The sequence below is a fragment of the Oncorhynchus mykiss genome, chromosome 11 (genome assembly GCF_057628025.1).
Source record: "Oncorhynchus mykiss isolate SJ-2025 chromosome 11, ASM5762802v1, whole genome shotgun sequence".
NCBI lineage: Eukaryota > Metazoa > Chordata > Actinopteri > Salmoniformes > Salmonidae > Oncorhynchus > Oncorhynchus mykiss.
This window is the reverse complement of record NC_143032.1, coordinates 76,564,608-76,584,740: the sequence shown is the minus strand read 5'-3', so window position 1 is coordinate 76,584,740 and position 20,133 is coordinate 76,564,608. Positions and strand designations below refer to the sequence as shown.

The 20,133-nt window shown below is 44.9% G+C and overlaps 1 protein-coding gene across 2 annotated transcripts in view; it reads left to right on the top strand.

Annotated features, from left to right (window-relative positions):
* Nucleotides 1–20,133, top strand: part of LOC110535115 (serine/threonine-protein kinase TAO3) — a 160,073-nt gene that overhangs the window by 127,470 nt on the left and 12,470 nt on the right. For both annotated transcript variants that reach the window (XM_036936323.2, XM_036936324.2), the window contains exons 13-15: nt 1,326–1,520; nt 6,386–6,517; nt 18,164–18,400. In XM_036936323.2, the coding sequence (XP_036792218.2) occupies nt 1,326–1,520; nt 6,386–6,517; nt 18,164–18,400 (564 nt within the window). The remainder of the gene's footprint in view (nt 1–1,325; nt 1,521–6,385; nt 6,518–18,163; nt 18,401–20,133) is intronic.

Genomic DNA, 20,133 nt, shown 5'->3' with positions numbered 1-20,133 from the left:
TTGTTCACAATAAATTTGTGGAGTGGTTGAAAAACGAGTTTTAATGACTCCAACCTAAGTGTATGTAAACTTCCAACTTCAACTGTACATGGACTATGACCACTAATATTCTTACATTACGATGAAACATGTCAGTAAGATGTGTTCCCAGAAACATTTGATTACATGACTATAGTATTAAAACAATGGCATTGTGTGTCAGGGTGGATAAGCCTCTGGAGTCAACTGAACTCCTGTTATGGTCTGGCACAAATGGAATACTGTAGGTGTCCCAGAGGTCAACAAAAGAAACCCGTTGTCCTCCTGTTCACCTGTCTTGAACTAGGGCGAAGGAACAGTGATACAGAGCCCTGTCGTATAGCCCTGCGTCTCAGTTCTCCAACCATTTTTTTGCCCTCACTTATTAAGCTTTTATAATTATATAGATATTAACACATTTCTAGACATTCTGGTTTTGATTTCCCTGTGCTGGGGTCTCTCCTCACTGCCACACAGACATGTGGTATTGATTTCCCTGTGCTGGGGTCTCTCCTCACTGCCACACAGACATGTGGTTTTGATTTCCCTGTGTTGGGGTCTCTCCTCACTGCCACACAGACATGTGGTATTGATTTCACTGTGCTGGGGTCTCTCCTCACTGCCACACAGACATGTGGTTTTGATTTCCCTGTGCTGGGGTCTCTCCTCACTGCCACACAGACATGTGGTATTGATTTCCCTGTGCTGGGGTCTCTCATCACTGCCACACAGACATGTGGTTTTGATTTCCCTGTGCTGGGGTCTCTCCTCACTGCCACACAGACATATGGTTTTGATTTCCCTGTGCTGGGGTCTCTCCTCACTGCCACACAGACATGTGGTTTTGATTTCCCTGTGCTGGGGTCTCTCCTCACTGCCACACAGACATGTGGTTTTGATTTCCCTGTGCTGGGGTCTCTCCTCACTGCCACACAGACATGTGGTTTTGATTTCCCTGTGCTGGGGTCTCTCTTCACTGCCACACAGATATGTGGTTTTGTGCCACATGCTCTGTTTTGTATGACACACTCAAGCTTGCTGATCCTGTTATGATGGACGGACACGGACAGGACTGACATCGATACTGTCTGTCCAGGTGAAATGTCTATTTATGGGCTATTTAGCATGACTTTGACTCTGTTGCACTCTGTATCGCAGGACATTATTTCTGCTGTATCAAGGTCACTCCAAGCTTAATGAGGCTATTTGTAAACCCATATTTACAGTTGAGGGGTGGGAAGGGGCAAGAGGTGTGTGTGTATTTCCCACAGTGTGTGTATACTGATTTCCATCTCTCTCTCCTCCAGGACTGTGAGCAGGCCAGCTGTAAGATGAACAGCCTGGGCAGTAACCACTCCCTCCCCAGCACCTCAGTCAGTACAGGAAGCCAGAGCAGCAGCATCAACAGCATGCAGGAGGTCCTAGACGAGAGCTGCTCCGACATGACCATGATGCACCACGACTACGATAGCAGCTTAGAATCCTCCGCACAGTCCAAGAAGGTATTATTTACAGAAAGAGAGAAACACACACATAGAAAGTAACACAGAGAGAGAGAGAGAGAGAGAGAGAGAGAGAGAGAGAGAGAGAGAGAGAGAGAGAGAGAGAGAGAGAGAGAGAGAGAGAGAGAGAGAGAGAGAGAGAGAGAGAGAGAGAGAGAGAGAGAGAGAGAGAGAGAGAGAGAGAGAGAGACTAGCATACACACCAAGAAGGTATTATTGACAGAGAGAGAGAAACACACACACACACACACATACATGCACACACACCAAGAAGGTAACACTGACAGAGGGAGAGAGACGGCCGAACAGCAGGAGAGACACACACACACTATAAAACTAGCACGATCATTGTCCCTCCAGCTAGTCATTCACTCCAACACTACCCACGTCCTCGAGAATGACGCAAACAAACATGAACACACACATCAAGAAGGTACTACTCATCTAGCCCCTCAATCTCTCTAGCCAGCCAGCCAGCCAACAACCACCTACACCAAACTTAAACCCACATCCTGAAGAATGACAGCTCTCAGGGATGTACAAACGCTCATACACACAGGAGGGATAGCTATACACTCCAACCCTCACCCAAAAAATGACACACTGGAGGGATAGCGATACACTCCAACCCTCACCCAAATAATGACACACAGGAGGGATAGCGATACACTCCAACCCTCACCCAAATAATGACACACAGGAGGGATAGCGATACACTCCAACCCTCACCCAAATAATGACACACAGGAGGGATAGCGATACACTCCAACCCTCACCCAAATAATGACACACAGGAGGGATAGCGATACACTCCAACCCTCACCCAAATAATGACACACAGGAGGGATAGCGATACACTCCAACCCTCACCCAAATAATGACACACAGGAGGGATAGCGATACACTCCAACCCTCACCCAAATAATGACACACAGGAGGGATAGCGATACACTCCAACCCTCACCCAAATAATGACACACACAAACAACCTTGCGGTGGTATTCATATAATCATACTATATTAACCTAACCAAACCCAACACCCTTCAATTAAAAACACTGATGCCATGGAAACCATCGATACATTCTTCCACAAAATGCTGCTCAGCTTGATTCTTGTAAAGATGATACACACAGCACACAGAGCCAGAGATCATCACTCCTGTGAATCACACTTTGAGAACAAAGATGCCCTGACCTCTCCTCTTCTCTTCTCTCGCCTGGCGTTGACACACAGGCTGAGGGTTGAGCTGGACACACTTCTGAATGCTTTACATTATTCAGAATGAATGAATAACCTGTGTCGTGTCTTTACTATCATTAACTGAAGACTTTTAGTTTTTATCAAAGATTCTCTGTAATTATTATTACGCGATTAAACTGATGAATCATGTAACTGTAATTAACTAGGAAGTCGGGGCACCAAGGAAAATATTCAGATTACAAAGTTCTAATATAAATTTTGAAATTTTGATTAATAAATTCGTCTTTACCTCACATTAGTCTCATTCCAAACGTCGTAAATTGTTGGTTATCTGCACAAACCTAGTCTTCACTATGAGTCATCCATACATCAATTGTCTTAAATCATTTATTTATTAACTAACTAAACAATCACAGAAGTGCACACACAAACAAACAAGGTAAAAATGGTTACATGAAATGATAGGAGAATGTGCCCTAGTGTGCTAAACCGGCATCTTGGTGGATAAAAAGGGAAGTGGGGGTCAGCTGAGAAGTCACTACAGAGTTAATAATTATAACAATTGAAATGCTAATCCTTTGCACATGAACGTTCACTCATTCGGGAACAATTGCAATCAACATATATATTTACGCTCAGCGTGTCTTCGGGGTCTCTGTTGAAAAGTTAGTTTCTGTTGGAGAGTTTGTCCGCCCTCTCTGCCGTGGTTAGAATGGATAGTTGAGAGTGACATTCATTCATGTCGTTGTAGAGTGGATGTTTCGGCGGTTTTCGGTCTTCACGTTTAATGATACCGAATTCCTAGCTGCTGACTAGCAATTAATATCGAAGACTTGTACTTATTCTGTCGGTATCAATAGTCTAAGAGTTTAACCACGTGAGATGGTTAAAAGATTCAGCAGTCTGGTCTGGAACCTTTATCCTCTCGTAATTGAGAGCAACATGGTCTGATGAGAAATTCTCAAAGTGGGGGTTTTATTCGGGAGAGCAGAAAAGGGCCTGTCCCAGGATTCCCAACCATAACTGTGCTCATGGGCGGTCCTCTGATTTAGTTCAACTCAAAAGGGAATTGAAGTTTCCTTCATTAAACAGTCCAAAATCACATTACACAATTTTACAAACAGTATCATCCTCACTCATTCTTCTTATACAACAATTAGATGTAAAACCTCATATCTGACGCTATTATATAAACAGCGTTATGGTAATGTGGCCGTATGCTCCCCTGAGTTTCACAAAATTGTACCAAATGGACCAGTTTGTAGTTGGATTCGTCACCGATATTTTATACCTTCTCCAGAACATAAATGTTGTTCGGACCTCAAGTTATGTGAGGTGGAAGAAATTCCTTGATTCTCTATGAAAATTCACTCTGTCTCTATACTGTGGCCATGAGGAGATAATCTCCTCTAGGAATTTACGACCTCTCTCTGACCACAGCAGCCTGGGTGTAGGAGACAGGGAGAGGGGGATGGGGCTTGCTGTACCCAAAGAGGGCAACGTCATGACACCTGCATGTCTCAGGCATCACAGCACACACAGGCACACACACATACACTTCAAACTAGCAGATTATGAGATGTTTGTTTCCTCCTCTTCAGCCACGTCTTTCCTGGTCTTTATCGTTTAGTTAACTGTTTTTAACGATGGGTGTGTGGGTTGCTGATATGTCACAAGGCCAACATGGGTGTATAGGAACAAGAGAAGGTGGCATGTTGTCTGTCTATAGATTCACACTGATAAAGAGTTAATTTTCCTACATGTACAGTGCCTTCGGAAAGTATTCACACCCCTTTACTCTTTCCACGTTTTGTTGTTTTACAAAGTGGGATTAAAATTGATTTAATTGTCATTTTTTGTCAACGATCTACACAAAATACTCAAGTGAAAGTGGAAGAAAAAAATGTACATTTGTAAAATAAAACACAAATATACAGTATCTTGATTAGATAATTTAATACATGTCAGAATCACCTTTGAGTCTTTCTGGGTAAGTCTCTAAGAGCTTTCCACACCTGGATTATCCAACATTTGCCCATTATTATTTAAAACATTCTTCAAGCTTTGTCAAATTGGTTGTTGATCGTTGCTAGACAGCCATTTTCAGGTTTTGCAATACATGTTAAAGTAGATTTATTAAGTCAAAACTGTTGCTCGGCCACACATTCTTAGTAAGCAACTCCAGTGTATATTTGGCCTTGTTTTTGGTTTTTGTCCTGCTGAAAGGTGAATTAATCTCCCAGTGTCTGGTGGAAATCAGACTGAACCAGGTTTTCCTTTAGGATTTTGTCTGTGGTTAGCTCTATTCTGTTTATTTTTTTATCCTGAAAAACTCCCCAGTCCTTAATGATTACAAGCATACCCAAAACATGACGCAGCCGCCACTATGAAAATATTGTGTGTTATACAGTAATATATTGGATTGGATTTGCCCCAAACATGTATTCAGGACAAAAAGTAATTTGCTTTGACACATTTTTTGCAGCATTACTTTAGTGCCTTGTTGCAAAAAGGATGCATGTTTTGGAATATTTTTATTCTGTGCAGGCCGGAGGGGATGGCTGCCGTTTTATGGGCTCCTAACCAACTGTATTTTTAGTTTTTTCACATTGTTTGTAAATTGCCTCTACCATCCATTCTATTGGCCAACGTGCAATCATTGGAAAATAAACTGGATGATCTCCGTTCGAGACTATCCTACCAACGGGACATTAAAAACGAATATCTTATGTTTCACCGAGTCGTGGCTAAATGACGACACAGATAATATACAGTTGGCTGGGTTTTCTGTGCATCGGCAGGACAGAACAGTTAAGTCTGACAAAACGAGGGGTGGGGGTGTGTGTTTATTTGTCAATAACAGCTGTTGCGCCATGTCTAATATTAAAGATGTCTCAAGGTATTGCTCGCCTGAGGTAGAGTACCTCATGATAAGCTGTAGACCACACTCTCTACCAGAGGTGGGACCAAGTCATTGTTTTGCAAGTCATAAGTAAGTCTCAAGTCTTAGCACTCAAGTCCCAGTCAAGTCTCAAGTCAAGACCGACAAGTATTAAGTCAAGTCTCAAGTCCTAAACTTTGAGTTTCGAGTCCTAAACAAGTCATAATGTGCTCTTCACCAAATGTAATAAATACCATTTCATATTTTTAACAAAAGCAATATTTAGTATATTACATTTACACAAATCATGAATGCTTTTAAAAATAAGTTTATTATTTTCCAAATAAATCTCATATTTCCATGGAAATACATGGGTAGCCATAAGAAAGACCACAACAAATATAAATTTAAGTTTTAAATTCAGGCTGTAACACAACAAAATGTGTCAAATGAATAATTTCTGAAGGCACTGTAACTGGTCAACTGGTCATGAACTGACATAAAATATGTAGGTTTATACACACTCCAATTTGATAGTCTAACCATCTAACGTTGGCTTGAGTTCAGTACAAAACTGTTCACTACCGACCTGTGGCACTACAGAACTATGAGAGAACAACCACCATACCTATCCTCTCCACCAGACGCCCTATATGAAGAATAATTTGGCTACGAATAATGCAACGTTCAATTATATCAACTACAGTTACATTTAGGTTTTGAAGTTACAGGCCATGTAATTCAACGTTTCTCCTGTCTGTCTCTCGCTCTCTCTCCTCAGGACCACAGGTATAACTGGGATAATGGTCTGAAACCTGACCTCAGGCCGGAGCTGATGCCATTATCCTCTGACATGAGCCAGGCACACAACTACCGCCACGACAACTTCTCCACCATCAAATCAGCATCACTTGTAAGGGTCAACACCCCTTTATCTCTCTATCTTAATTTATCCCTCCTTTCTCTCTACTATCCATCATCTAATCAGCATCACTGGAAAGGGCTACCATCATAGGTCACTCTCCCTGGGTGATACCTAGTCTCCCTCATACTCTGTCCATCTTTACCTCTCCTCTTTCCTTTGTGTCTCACATGCTGTCTCTCTCTAGCTTCCTCTTTCCTTTGTGTCTCACATGCTGTCTCTCCCTAGCCGCCTCTTTCCTTTGTGTCTCACATGCTGTCTCTCTCTAGCTTCCTCTTTCCTTTGTGTCTCACATGCTGTCTCTCTCTAGCTTCCTCTTTCCTTTGTGTCTCACATGCTGTCTCTCTCTAGCTTCCTCTTTCCTTTGTGTCTCACATGCTGTCTCTCTCTAGCTTCCTCTTTCCTTTTGTATTCTTTCTCTTGTTCCCACTCTATTCTTTCTCTCCCTCGCTCCCTCCCTCTCTGTGTCCTTCCACTCACTCAACCCCTTTGTGTTCTCCCGGTCCTTCACTCTGCTTCCGCTCCTCTTCACCGCTCTCTCCTTCTCTCCCTCGCTCATTCTCTCCTGTACTTTTCCCCTCGCTAATATATCACTCTCTTGGGGTTCCCGAGTGGTGCAGCGGTCTAAAGCACTACATCTCAGTGCAAGAGACGACACTACAGTCCCTGGTTCGAATCCAGGCTGAGTCACATCCGGCCGTGATTGGCAGTCCCATAGGGTGGCGCACAATTGGCCCAGTGCCGTCCGGGTTTGGCCATGGTATGCCGTCATGTAAATAAGAATTTGTTCTTAACTGACTTGCCTAGTTAAATAAATCAAAATAAATACTCCGACCCCCTCTGTCTTAAGTCTGGAGGGGTGCAGTGTGGAGTGAGATTACCCTCCCTGCCTCTCTCTCTTTCTTTCTCCATGTATGTTGTCATGGATACACGGCTCCAGTAAGCAGTCAGTCAGTTGCAATAGTGTCTATGGTCTGTCTGTCTCCTCCCACTGGATTCAATGGTGTCTATGGTCTGTCTGTCTCCTCCCACTGGATTCAGTGGTGTCTATGGTCTGTCTCCTCCCACTGGATTCAATGGTGTCTTTGGTCTGTCTGTCTCCTCCCACTGGATTCAATGGTGTCTTTGGTCTGTCTGTCCTCCCACTGGTTTTAAGCCCTGGACTGGCAATGTCCTTTACATGCCATGTGTTAGGCTAGATTTACTGACTGTGTTCTGGTTCTGGACACTTGGTTTACTGGATACTTGGTTCTGACTTCCATAGGTAGTGTTTATTTGATATTTTAGAAATAGTGTGAAATCAGCGCTCTGACTGTTAATCAAATGAATTGGTTAAGTGAATTGGTTGTTCACGTGGTTGTTGTTTTATGAGGCAGGGTATTGTGGTGTTGATTCCCCATTGCGGTAGGTATAAGTTGCATTCAGACAGCGTGGAGTCTGTTGCTGCTGCAATGAGTCGATGACATCATCGCTTTCTGCCGCCGTGAGGCGGGCACATGTCCCCTGATGGACCCGGCACTGCTCGCTCAGACTGGAAAGAACAGGTAGGGGGGGGGGTGACAATGTAGAGGGGGGGGGGGGGGTGACAATGTAGAGGGAGGGGGGAGATGACAATGTAGAGGGAGGGGGGGATGACAATGTAGAGGGAGGGGGGAGATCACAATGTAGGGGGGGGTGACAATGTAGAGGGAGGGGGGGATGACAATGTAGAGGGAGGGGGGGATGACAATGTAGAGGGAGGGGGGAGATGACAATGTAGAGGGAGGGGGGTGACAATGTAGAGGGAGGATGGGGGGTGACAATGTAGAGGGAGGGGAGGTGACAATGTAGAGGGGGGGAGAAAATAAATGGGATGGACAGAGAGGAGAAAAACATACACACAATGGAGGGAGGGAGACTAAAAAAAAAGAACATGAGAGAATAGACAGATTAACAAACAGACAGACAGATGGACAAGCGAGCCAGTCAAGTAGGCAGAGAGGAATAAGAATGAAGTACAGAGAAGGAGAGGAATGTGACTGAAGGAGAGAGAGGAGAGGAATGTGACTGAAGGAGAGAGAGGAGAGGAATGTGACTGAAGGAGAGAGAGAAGGAGGGGAATGTGACTGAAGGAGAGAGAGAAGGAGGGGAATGTGACTGAAGTAGAGGAATGTGACTGAAGGAGAGAGAGAAGGAGAGGAATGTGACTGAAGGAGAGAGGAGAGGAATGTGACTGAAGGAGAGAGAGAAGGAGGGGAATGTGACTGAAGGAGAGGAATGTGACTGAAGTAGAGGAATGTGACTGAAGGAGAGAGAGGAGAGGAATGTGACTGAAGGAGGGAGAAGGAGAGGAATGTGACTGAAGGAGGGAGAAGAGAGGAATGTGACTGAAGGAGAGAGAAGGGAATGTGACTGAAGGAGAGAGAGAAGGAGGGGAATGTGACTGAAGTAGAGGAATGTGACTGAAGGAGAGAGAAGGAGAGGAATGTGACTGAAGGAGAGAGAGGAGAGGAATGTGACTGAAGGAGAGAGAGAAGGAGAAGAATGTGACTGAATGAGAGAGAGAAGGAGGGGAATGTGACTGAAGGAGAGGAATGTGACTGAAGTAGAGGAATGTGACTGAAGCAGGGAGGAGAGGAATGTGACTGAAGGAGAGGAGAGGAGAGGAATGTGACTGAAGGAGAGAGAGAAGGAGAGGAATGTGACTGAAGGAGAGAGAGAAGGAGAGGAATGTGACTGAAGGAGAGAGAGGAGAGGAATGTGACTGAAGGAGAGAGAGAAGGAGAGGAATGTGACTGAAGGAGAGATAGAAGTAAAGGAATGTGACTGAAGGAGAGGAATGTGACAGAAGGAGAGGAATGTGACTGAAGGAGAGGAATGTGACTGAAGGAGAGGAATGTGACTGAAGGAGAGGAATGTGACTGAAGGAGAGGAATGTGACTGTAGTAGAGGAATGTGACTGTAGTAGAGGAATGTGACTGTAGTAGAGGAATGTGACTGGAGGAGAGGAATGTGACTGGAGGAGAGGAATGTGACTGGAGGAGAGGAGAGGAATGTGACTGGAGGAGAGGGAGGTAACAGAAGGAGAGGAATGTGACTGAAGGAGAGAGAAGGAGGGGAATGTGACTGAAGGAGAGAAATGTGACTGAAGGAGAGAGAGGAGAGGAATGTGACTGAAGGAGGGGGATGTGACTGAAGGAGAGAGAGGAGAGGAATGTGACTGAAGGGAAGGAATGTGACTGAAGGAGAGGAATGTGACTGAAGGAGAGAGAAGGAGGGGAATGTGACTGAAGGAGAGAAATGTGACTGAAGGAGAGAGAGGAGAGGAATGTGACTGAAGGAGAGAGAGGAGAGGAATGTGACTGAAGGAGAGAGAGGAGAGGAATGTCACTGAAGGAGAGAGAAGAAGGGGAATGTGACTGAAGTAGAGGAATGTGACTGAAGGCGAGAGAGAAGGGGAGGAATGTGACTGAAGGAGAGGAATGTGACTGAAGGAGAGAGAGGAGAGGAATGTGACTGAAGGAGAGAGAGGAGAGGAATGTGACTGAAGGAGAGAGAGGAGAGAAATGTGACTGAAGGAGAGAGAGAAGGAGGGGAATGTGACTGAAGGAGGGAGGAGAGGAATGTGACTGAAGGAGAGGAATGTGACTGAAGGAGAGAGAGGAGAGGATGTGACTGAAGGAGAGAGCAGGAGAGGAATGTGACTGAAGGAGAGAGAGGAGAGGAATGTGACTGAAGGAGAGAGAGAAGGAGGGGAATGTGACTGAAGGAGAGAGAGAAGGAGGGGAATGTGACTGAAGGAGAGAGCAGGAGAGGAATGTGACTGAAGGAGAGAGCAGGAGAGGAATGTGACTGAAGGATGGAGAAAGAGAGGAATGTGACTGAAGGAGAGAGAGGAGAGGAATGTGACTGAAGGAGAGAGCAGGAGAGGAATGTGACTGGAGGAGAGGAATGTGACTGGAGGAGAGGAATGTAACAGAAGGAGAGGAATGTGACTGAAGGAGAGAGAAGGAGGGGAATGTGACTGAAGGAGAGAAATGTGACTGAAGGAGAGAGAGGAGAGGAATGTGACTGAAGGAGAGAGAGGAGAGGAATGTGACTGAAGGAGAGAGAGGAGAGGAATGTCACTGAAGGAGAGAGAGAAGGAGGGGAATGTGACTGGAGTAGAGGAATGTGACTGAAGGAGAGAGAGAAGGAGAGGAATGTGACTGAAGGAGAGGAATGTGACTGAAGGAGAGAGAGGAGAGAAATGTGACTGAAGGAGAGAGAGAAGGAGGGGAATGTGACTGAAGGAGAGGAATGTGACTGAAGTAGAGGAATGTGACTGAAGGAGAGGAATGTGACTGAAGGAGAGAGAGAAGGAGGGGAATGTGACTGAAGGAGGGAGAAGGAGAGGAATGTGACTGCAGGAGAGGAATGTGACTGAAGGAGGGAGCAGGAGAGGAATGTGACTGAAGGAGAGAGAGAAGGAGGGGAATGTGACTGAAGGAGAGAGCAGGAGAGGAATATGACTGAAGGAGAGAGCTGGCGAGGAATGTGACTGAAGGAGAGATAGGAGGGGAATGTGACTGAAGTAGAGGAATGTGACTGAAGGAGAGGAGAGGAATGTGACTGAAGGAGAGGAATGTGACTGAAGGAGAGGAATGTGACTGGAGGAGAGGAATGTGACTGAAGGAGAGGAATGTGACTGATGGAGAGGAGAGGAGAGGAATGTGACTGAAGGAGAGGAATGTGACTGGAGGAGAGGAATGTGACTGGAGGAGAGGAATGTGACTGAAGGAGAGGAATGTGACTGAAGGAGAGGAATGTGACTGATGGAGAGGAGAGGAGAGGAATGTGACTGAAGGAGAGGAATGTGACTGGAGGAGAGGAATGTGACTGTAGGAGAGGAATGTGACTGAAGGAGAGGAATGTGACTGAAGGAGAGGAATGTGACTGGAGGAGAGGAATGTGACTGGAGGAGAGGAATGTGACTGGAGGAGAGGAATGTGACTGGAGGAGAGGAATGTGACTGAAGGAGAGGAATGTGACTGAAGGAGAGGAATGTGACTGGAGGAGAGGAATGTGACTGGAGGAGAGGAATGTGACTGAATGAGAGGAATGTGACTGAAGGAGAGGAATGTGACTGAAGGAGAGGAATGTGACTGATGGAGAGGAGAGGAGAGGAATGTGACTGAAGGAGAGGAATGTGACTGGAGGAGAGGAATGTGACTGAAGGAGAGGAATGTGACTGAAGGAGAGGAATGTGACTGATGGAGAGGAGAGGAGAGGAATGTGACTGAAGGAGAGGAATGTGACTGGAGGAGAGGAATGTGACTGTAGGAGAGGAATGTGACTGAAGGAGAGGAATGTGACTGAAGGAGAGGAATGTGACTGGAGGAGAGGAATGTGACTGGAGGAGAGGAATGTGACTGGAGGAGAGGAATGTGACTGGAGGAGAGGAATGTGACTGAAGGAGAGGAATGTGACTGAAGGAGAGGAATGTGACTGGAGGAGAGGAATGTGACTGGAGGAGAGGAATGTGACTGAATGAGAGGAATGTGACTGAAGGAGAGGAATGTGACTGAAGGAGGGAGAAGGAGAGGGATGTGACTGAAGGAGAGGGATGTGACTGAAGGAGAGGGATGTGACTGAAGGAGAGGAATGTGACTGAAGGAGAGGAATGTGACTGAAGGAGAGGAATGTGACTGAAGGAGGGAGATGTGACTGAAGGAGAGGAATGTGACTGAAGGACAGGAATGTGACTGAAGGAGGGAGAAGGAGAGGAATGTGACTGAAGGAGAGAGAGCGGGAGAGAAGAGAGGTGCACTATGTCTGATCACACTGAATGAAGTGTTAGATATCAGTTAAGAAGAAAGGGGAGAAAGCGAAGAGAGGGATGATGAGCCTCATCTGGAGGAGAGAGGGATGAATGGGGTTATTACAGGTCAGCCTGACTGGGAGAGGGTAGGAGGGGTACAAAATAGTTAACACTTCTATGTCCTTCTGAAATATGTAGCTTTTGTTTTAGTCCACATACAATACCAGTCTGGACACACTTACTCATTCCAGGGTTTTTCTTTATTTTTACTATTGTCTACATTGTAGAATAATAGTGAAGACATCAAAACTATGAAATAACACATATGGAATCATGTAGTAGCCAAAAAAGTGTTTAAATTAATATATATATATATATATATATATATATATATATATATATATATATATTTGAGATTCTTCAAATAGCGCCACCCTTTGCCTTGATGACAGCTTTGCACACTCTTGGCATTCTCTCAACCAGTTTCACCTGGGATGCTTTTCCAACAGTCTTGAAGGAGTTCCCACATATGATGAGCACTTGTTGGCTGCTTTTCCTTCACTCTGTAGTCAAACTCATCCGAAACCATCTCAATTGGGTTGAGGTCGGGTGATTGTGGAGGTCAGGTCATCTGATGCAGGTGAAAGCTATGATCCCTTATTGATGTCACTTGTTAAATCTGCTTCAATCAGTGTAGATGAAGGGGAGAAGACAGGTAAAATAAGGATTTTTAAGACTTGAGACAACAGACATGGCGTTTGTATGTGTGCCATTCAAATGGTGAATAGGCAAGACAAAAGATTTAAGTGCCTTTGAACGGGGTAGGTGCCAGGCTCACCCGTTTGGGTCAAGAACTGCAATGCTGTTGGGTTTTTCACGCTCAACCGTTTCCCGTGTGTATCAAGAATGGTCCACCACCAAAAGGACATCCCGCCAAATTGGAATCAACATGGGCCATCATCCCTGTTGAACGCTTTCGACACCTTGTAGAGTCCCCAACAAATGTTGTCTGTGCTGAGGGAAAAAGAGGGTGCAACTCAATATTAGGAAGGTGTTTCTAATGTTTTGTACATTGAGTGTATAACACATGTTGAAAATAAATAATACTTTTATTCAAAACACACATCAAGGCTCCCTTGATCAACCAGGTCATTGGCCGAGTAGCTTACCTGGCGAAAGGTCAACTAAACAAATCAAAAATGTCCTCACAATCAAATAAATCTTAACCTTTGGCCTGGAAGTGTTCCCCCCTGGATCGTATTTCCCTTCTTTGAGCTCAACCTGTGAATGGCGATCACATGACGTGACTTGGCCTGTGATGGCAGCAAGGTGAAAGCAAGTGATTAGGATTGTCCCTGCATCACAGTAGAGGTATTGATTCAGATAGTTTAGGAGGGAATCTCTTTCACCCTTTCTTTACTTATCGCTCTCTCTTTCTCTCCCTATCGCTCCCCTTTCTCAGCCCTTCTCTATCTTCCTTTCTGACTCAATTAGGAGGGGATCTCTCTCTCGTACCCTCTCTCTACTTCTCTCTTTCTGCCTCCTTCTCTCCCTCTCTCAAAGAGGCTTTCATGTGACCCACCTGCTGAACGCAGACTGCTCGGCCCCCAAAAAAGCCCCCTCTGTTCTGCCTGCCAATGGAGTCCGCTCCCTCTCTCTCATTCACAGTTCACATGCCTGCCCCGGTGTAGCTGCCCCGGTGTAGCTGCCCCGGTGAAGCTGCCCCGGGGGTAGCCCACAGCCACTGCGTTTCTCCAAAGACGTTTGTCTCAACGTTAACCAACCAGTGGGTTTGTTGCTTGTCTGGGTAAAGCTGAGCTGAGGGGGTTCGGGTGTAGGATATGCCACACATAGTTTCTGGGTGCTCGCACGGTTGTTGAACATGAACGTTGCCATGATGCTCGGACTTAAGAAAATGAGTTATGAGAAGATGAGGGACTACTATGGGGATCTGGATAATCCCTTTTGTCAGGTTTGGTTTGTTTGTCTGCTTGACTCTTTACTCTTTATGTTGTGACTTGGACTAACTTGACTTGATTTTGGCTGACCTAACCAATGTAAATCACATTACATCATAGTCCACTCATGAAGTCAATCTACATTGATTAACCGGTTGGATTTAAATTAGATCTGTATGAACATATATATATATATATATATATATATAGAAGACAATTATTGTATCTCCTCCTTTCTAATGTTGGATCTACTCCTCCCTCCTTTCTAATGTTGGATCTACTCCCTCCTTTCTAATGTTGGATCTACTCCCTCCTTTCTAATGTTGGATCTACTCCTCCCTCCTTTCTGATGTTGATCTACTCCTCGCTCCTTTCTAATGTTGGATCTACTCCCTCCTTTATAATGTTGATCTACTCCTCCCTCCTTTCTAATGTTGATCTACTCCTCCCTCCTTTATAATGTTGGATCTACTCCTCCCTCCTTTCTAATGTTGGATCTACTCCCTCCTTTCTAATGTTGATCTACTCCTCCCTCCTTTCTAATGTTGATCTACTCCCTCCTTTATAATGTTGGATCTACTCCTCCCTCCTTTCTAATGTTGATCTACTCCCTCCTTTATAATGTTGGATCTACTCCTCCCTCCTTTCTAATGTTGATCTACTCCCTCCTTTCTAATGTTGATCTACTCCTCCCTCCTTTCTGATGTTGATCTACTCCTCGCTCCTTTCTAATGTTGATCTACTCCCTCCTTTATAATGTTGGATCTACTCCCTCCTTTATAATGTTGGATCTACTCCTCCCTCCTTTATAACGTTGGATCTACTCCCTCCTTTCTAATGTTGGATCTACTCCTCCCTCCTTTATAATGTTGGATCTACTCCTCCCTCCTTTATAACGTTGGATCTACTCCCTCCTTTATAATGTTGGATCTACTCCTCCCTCCTTTATAATGTTGGATCTACTCCTCCCTCCTTTCTGATGTTGATCTACTCCTCGCTCCTTTCTAATGTTGGATCTACTCCCTCCTTTATAATGTTGGATCTACTCCTCCCTCCTTTATAACGTTGGATCTACTCCTACCTCCTTTCTAATGTTGATCTACTCCTCCCTCCTTTATAATGTTGGATCTACTCCTCCCTCCTTTCTGATGTTGATCTACTCCCTCCTTTATAATGTTGGATCTACTCCTCCCTCCTTTATAATGTTGGATCTACTCCTCCCTCCTTTCTAATGTTGATCTACTCCTCCCTCCTTTCTAATGTTGATCTACTCCTCCCTCCTTTATAATGTTGGATCTACTCCTCCCTCCTTTCTGATGTTGATCTACTCCTCCCTCCTTTATAATGTTGGATCTACTCCCTCCTTTATAATGTTGGATCTACTCCTCCCTCCTTTCTAATGTTGATCTACTCCTCCCTCCTATATAATGTTGGATCTACTCCTCCCTCCTTTCTAATGTTGATCTACTCCTCCCTCCTTTCTAATGTTGATCTACTCCTCCCTCCTTTATAATGTTGGATCTACTCCTCCCTCCTTTATAATGTTGGATCTACTCCTCCCTCCTTTATAATGTTGGATCTACTCCCTCCTTTATAATGTTGGATCTACTCCCTCCTTTATAATGTTGGATCTACTCCTCCCTCCTTTCTAATGTTGATCTACTCCTCCCTCCTATATAATGTTGGATCTACTCCTCCCTCCTTTCTAATGTTGATCTACTCCTCCCTCCTTTCTAATGTTGATCTACTCCTCCCTCCTTTATAATGTTGGATCTACTCCTCCCTCCTTTATAATGTTGGATCTACTCCTCCCTCCTTTATAATGTTGGATCTACTCCCTCCTTTATAATGTTGGATCTACTCCCTCCTTTATAATGTTGGATCTACTCCTCCCTCCTTTCTGATGTTGATCTACTCCTCGCTCCTTTCTAATGTTGGATCTACTCCTCCCTCCTTTCTAATGTTGATCTACTCCTCCCTCCTTTCTAATGTTGGATCTACTCCCTCCCTCCTTTCTAATGTTGGATCTACTCCCTCCTTTCTAATGTTGATCTACTCCTCCCTCCTTTATAATGTTGGATCTACTCCTCGCTCCTTTCTAATGTTGGATCTACTCCCTCCTTTCTAATGTTGGATCTACTCCCTCCTTTCTAATGTTGATCTACTCCTCCCTCCTTTCTAATGTTGGATCTACTCCTCCCTCCTTTCTAATGTTGGATCTACTCCTCCCTCCTTTCTAATGTTGATCTACTCCTCCCTCCTTTCTAATGTTGGATCTACTCCCTCCCTCCTTTCTAATGTTGGATCTACTCCCTCCTTTCTAATGTTGATCTACTCCTCCCTCCTTTATAATGTTGGATCTACTCCTCCCTCCTTTATAATGTTGGATCTACTCCCTCCTTTATAATGTTGGATCTACTCCTCCCTCCTTTATAATGTTGGATCTACTCCTCCCTCCTTTATAATGTTGGATCTACTCCCTCCCTCCTTTCTAATGTTGGATCTACTCCCTCCTTTCTAATGTTGGATCTACTCCCTCCTTTATAATGTTGATCTACTCCTCCCTCCTTTCTAATGTTGATCTACTCCCTCCTTTATAATGTTGGATCTACTCCTCCCTCCTTTCTAATGTTGGATCTACTCCTCGCTCCTTTATAATGTTGATCTACTCCTCCCTCCTTGCTATTGTTGGATCTACTCCTCCCTCCTTTATAATGTTGATCTACTCCTCCCTCCTTTCTAATGTTGATCTACTCCTCCCTCCTTTCTAATGTTGATCTACTCCTCCCTCCTTGCTAATGTTGGATCTACTCCTCCCTCCTTTATAATGTTGGATCTACTCCTCGCTCCTTTCTAATGTTGGATCTACTCCCTCCTTTCTAATGTTGGATCTACTCCCTCCTTTCTAATGTTGATCTACTCCTCCCTCCTTTCTAATGTTGGATCTACTCCTCCCTCCTTTCTAATGTTGGATCTACTCCTCCCTCCTTTCTAATGTTGATCTACTCCTCCCTCCTTTCTAATGTTGGATCTACTCCCTCCCTCCTTTCTAATGTTGGATCTACTCCCTCCTTTCTAATGTTGATCTACTCCTCCCTCCTTTATAATGTTGGATCTACTCCTCCCTCCTTTATAATGTTGGATCTACTCCCTCCTTTATAATGTTGGATCTACTCCTCCCTCCTTTATAATGTTGGATCTACTCCTCCCTCCTTTATAATGTTGGATCTACTCCCTCCCTCCTTTCTAATGTTGGATCTACTCCCTCCTTTCTAATGTTGATCTACTCCCTCCTTTATAATGTTGATCTACTCCTCCCTCCTTTCTAATGTTGATCTACTCCCTCCTTTATAATGTTGGATCTACTCCTCCCTCCTTTATAATGTTGGATCTACTCCCTCCTTTATAATGTTGATCTACTCCTCCCTCCTTTCTAATGTTGATCTACTCCCTCCTTTATAATGTTGGATCTACTCCTCCCTCCTTTCTAATGTTGGATCTACTCCTCGCTCCTTTATAATGTTGATCTACTCCTCCCTCCTTGCTATTGTTGGATCTACTCCTCCCTCCTTTATAATGTTGATCTACTCCTCCCTCCTTTCTAATGTTGATCTACTCCTCCCTCCTTTCTAATGTTGATCTACTCCTCCCTCCTTGCTAATGTTGGATCTACTCCTCCCTCCTTTCTAATGTTGATCTACTCCTCCTTCCTTTATAATGTTGATCTACTCCTCCCTCCTTTCCAATCATTGCAGATGAAGGGCAATAGAATTGGAGAGGACAGATTTTTGTCATTGAGATAGTGCCTTTGTGTATCCCATACTGTTTGACCTATGACCTCAGTTGTCCTAACTACCTTTGCGATTAGTTGGTTGATTGATTGATTGAATCCCCCCACAGTCAACCAAGCAGATCCATCAGCACGAGCAGGAGAATGAGCTGCGGGAGCAGATGTCAGGTTATAAACGGATGAGACGACAGCACCAGAAGCAGCTGATCGCTCTAGAGAACAAGCTGAAGGCAGAGATGGACGAACACAGACTGAAGTTGCAGAAGGAGGTGGAGACTCAGGCCAACAATGCCTATATAGAGCTAGAGAAACTGGCCAAAAGACACACCATCCACTGTGAAAAAGAGGTGGGTCTGGGGGGGGGGTCCTGTCTTTTCCTGTCCTGGAGAAGTGCCATTACTGTCCAATCAAAGAAGGTGTCTGGGGAGAGGGAAAAGATCCCTTGTTCAGGTTATGGGTTAGGCATTGCTGCCACCCAATGTCAAGAAGCTGTTAAAAACCACAACATTTCATCTGTAACTATGCAGATTAACCTCCATGGTCCACATTCCCTCCTTGACGTCCACTGGCACGTCCACTGGCACGTCCACTGGCACGTCCACTGGCACATCCACTGGCACGTCCACTAGCACATCCACTAACACGTCCACTAGCATGTCCACTAACACGTCCACTAGCATGTCCACTAACACGTCCACTAGCATGTCCACTAACACTAACACGTCCACTAGCATGTCCACTAACACTAACATGTCCACTAGCATGGCCACTAACATGTCCACTAGCATGTCCACTAGCACGTCCACTAACACGTCCACTAGCATGTCCACTAACACGTCCACTAGCATGTCCACTAACACTAACATGTCCACTAGCACGTCCACTAGCATTTCCACTAACATGTCCACTAGCACGTCCACTAACATGTCCACTAGCACGTCCACTAACACGAACTCATCCACTAGGATGTCCACTAGGATGTCCACTAGCACGTCCACTACCACGTCCACGTCCACTAGCACGTCCACTAACACGTCCACTAGCACGTCCACTAACACGTCCACTAGCACGTCCACTAGCACGTCCACTAGCACGTCCATTAACACGTCCACTAGTACTTCCACTAGCACATCCACTAACACGTCCACTAGCATGTCCACTAACACTAACATGTCCACTAACACGTCCACTAGCATGTCCACTAACACTAACATGTCCACTAGCACGTCCACTAGCATTTCCACTAACACGTCCACTAGCATTTCCACTAACATGTCCACTAGCACGTCCACTAACATGTCCACGAGCACGTCCACTAACACGAACTCATCCACTAGGATGTCCACTAGGATGTCCACTACCACGTCCACTACCACTAACATGTCCACTAACATGTCCACTAACACGAACTCATCCACTAGGATGTCCACTAGGATGTCCACTAGCACGTCCACTACCACGTCCACGTCCACTAGCACGTCCACTAACACGAACTCATCCACTAGGATGTCCACTAGGATGTCCACTAGCACGTCCACTACCACGTCCACTACCACTAACACGTCCACTAACACGTACACTAGCACGTCCACTAGCACGTCCACTAGCACGTCCATTAACACGTCCACTAGTACTTCCACTAGAACGTACACTAGCACGTCCACTAGTACTTCCACTAGCACGTCCACTAACACGTCCACTAGCACGTCCACTAGCACGTCCACTAGCACGTCCACTAGCACGTCCACTACCACTAACACGTCCACTAACACGTCCACTAGCAAGCTACCTGTCTGTTAATGGTGTTAGTTTACAGTACATTCGGAAAGTATTGAGACCCCTTCATTTTTTACACATTTCGTTACGTTACAGCCTTATTCATAAATAGATTCTATTGTTTTTTTCTCTCATTAATCTACACACAGTACTCGAGAATGACAAAGCAAAGCATTTACATAAGTATTCAGACCCTTTACTCAGTACTTTGTTGAAGCACCTTTGGCAGCAATTACAGCCTCGAGTCTTCTTGGATATGACACTACAAGCTTGGCACACCTGTATTTGGGGAGTTTGTCATTCT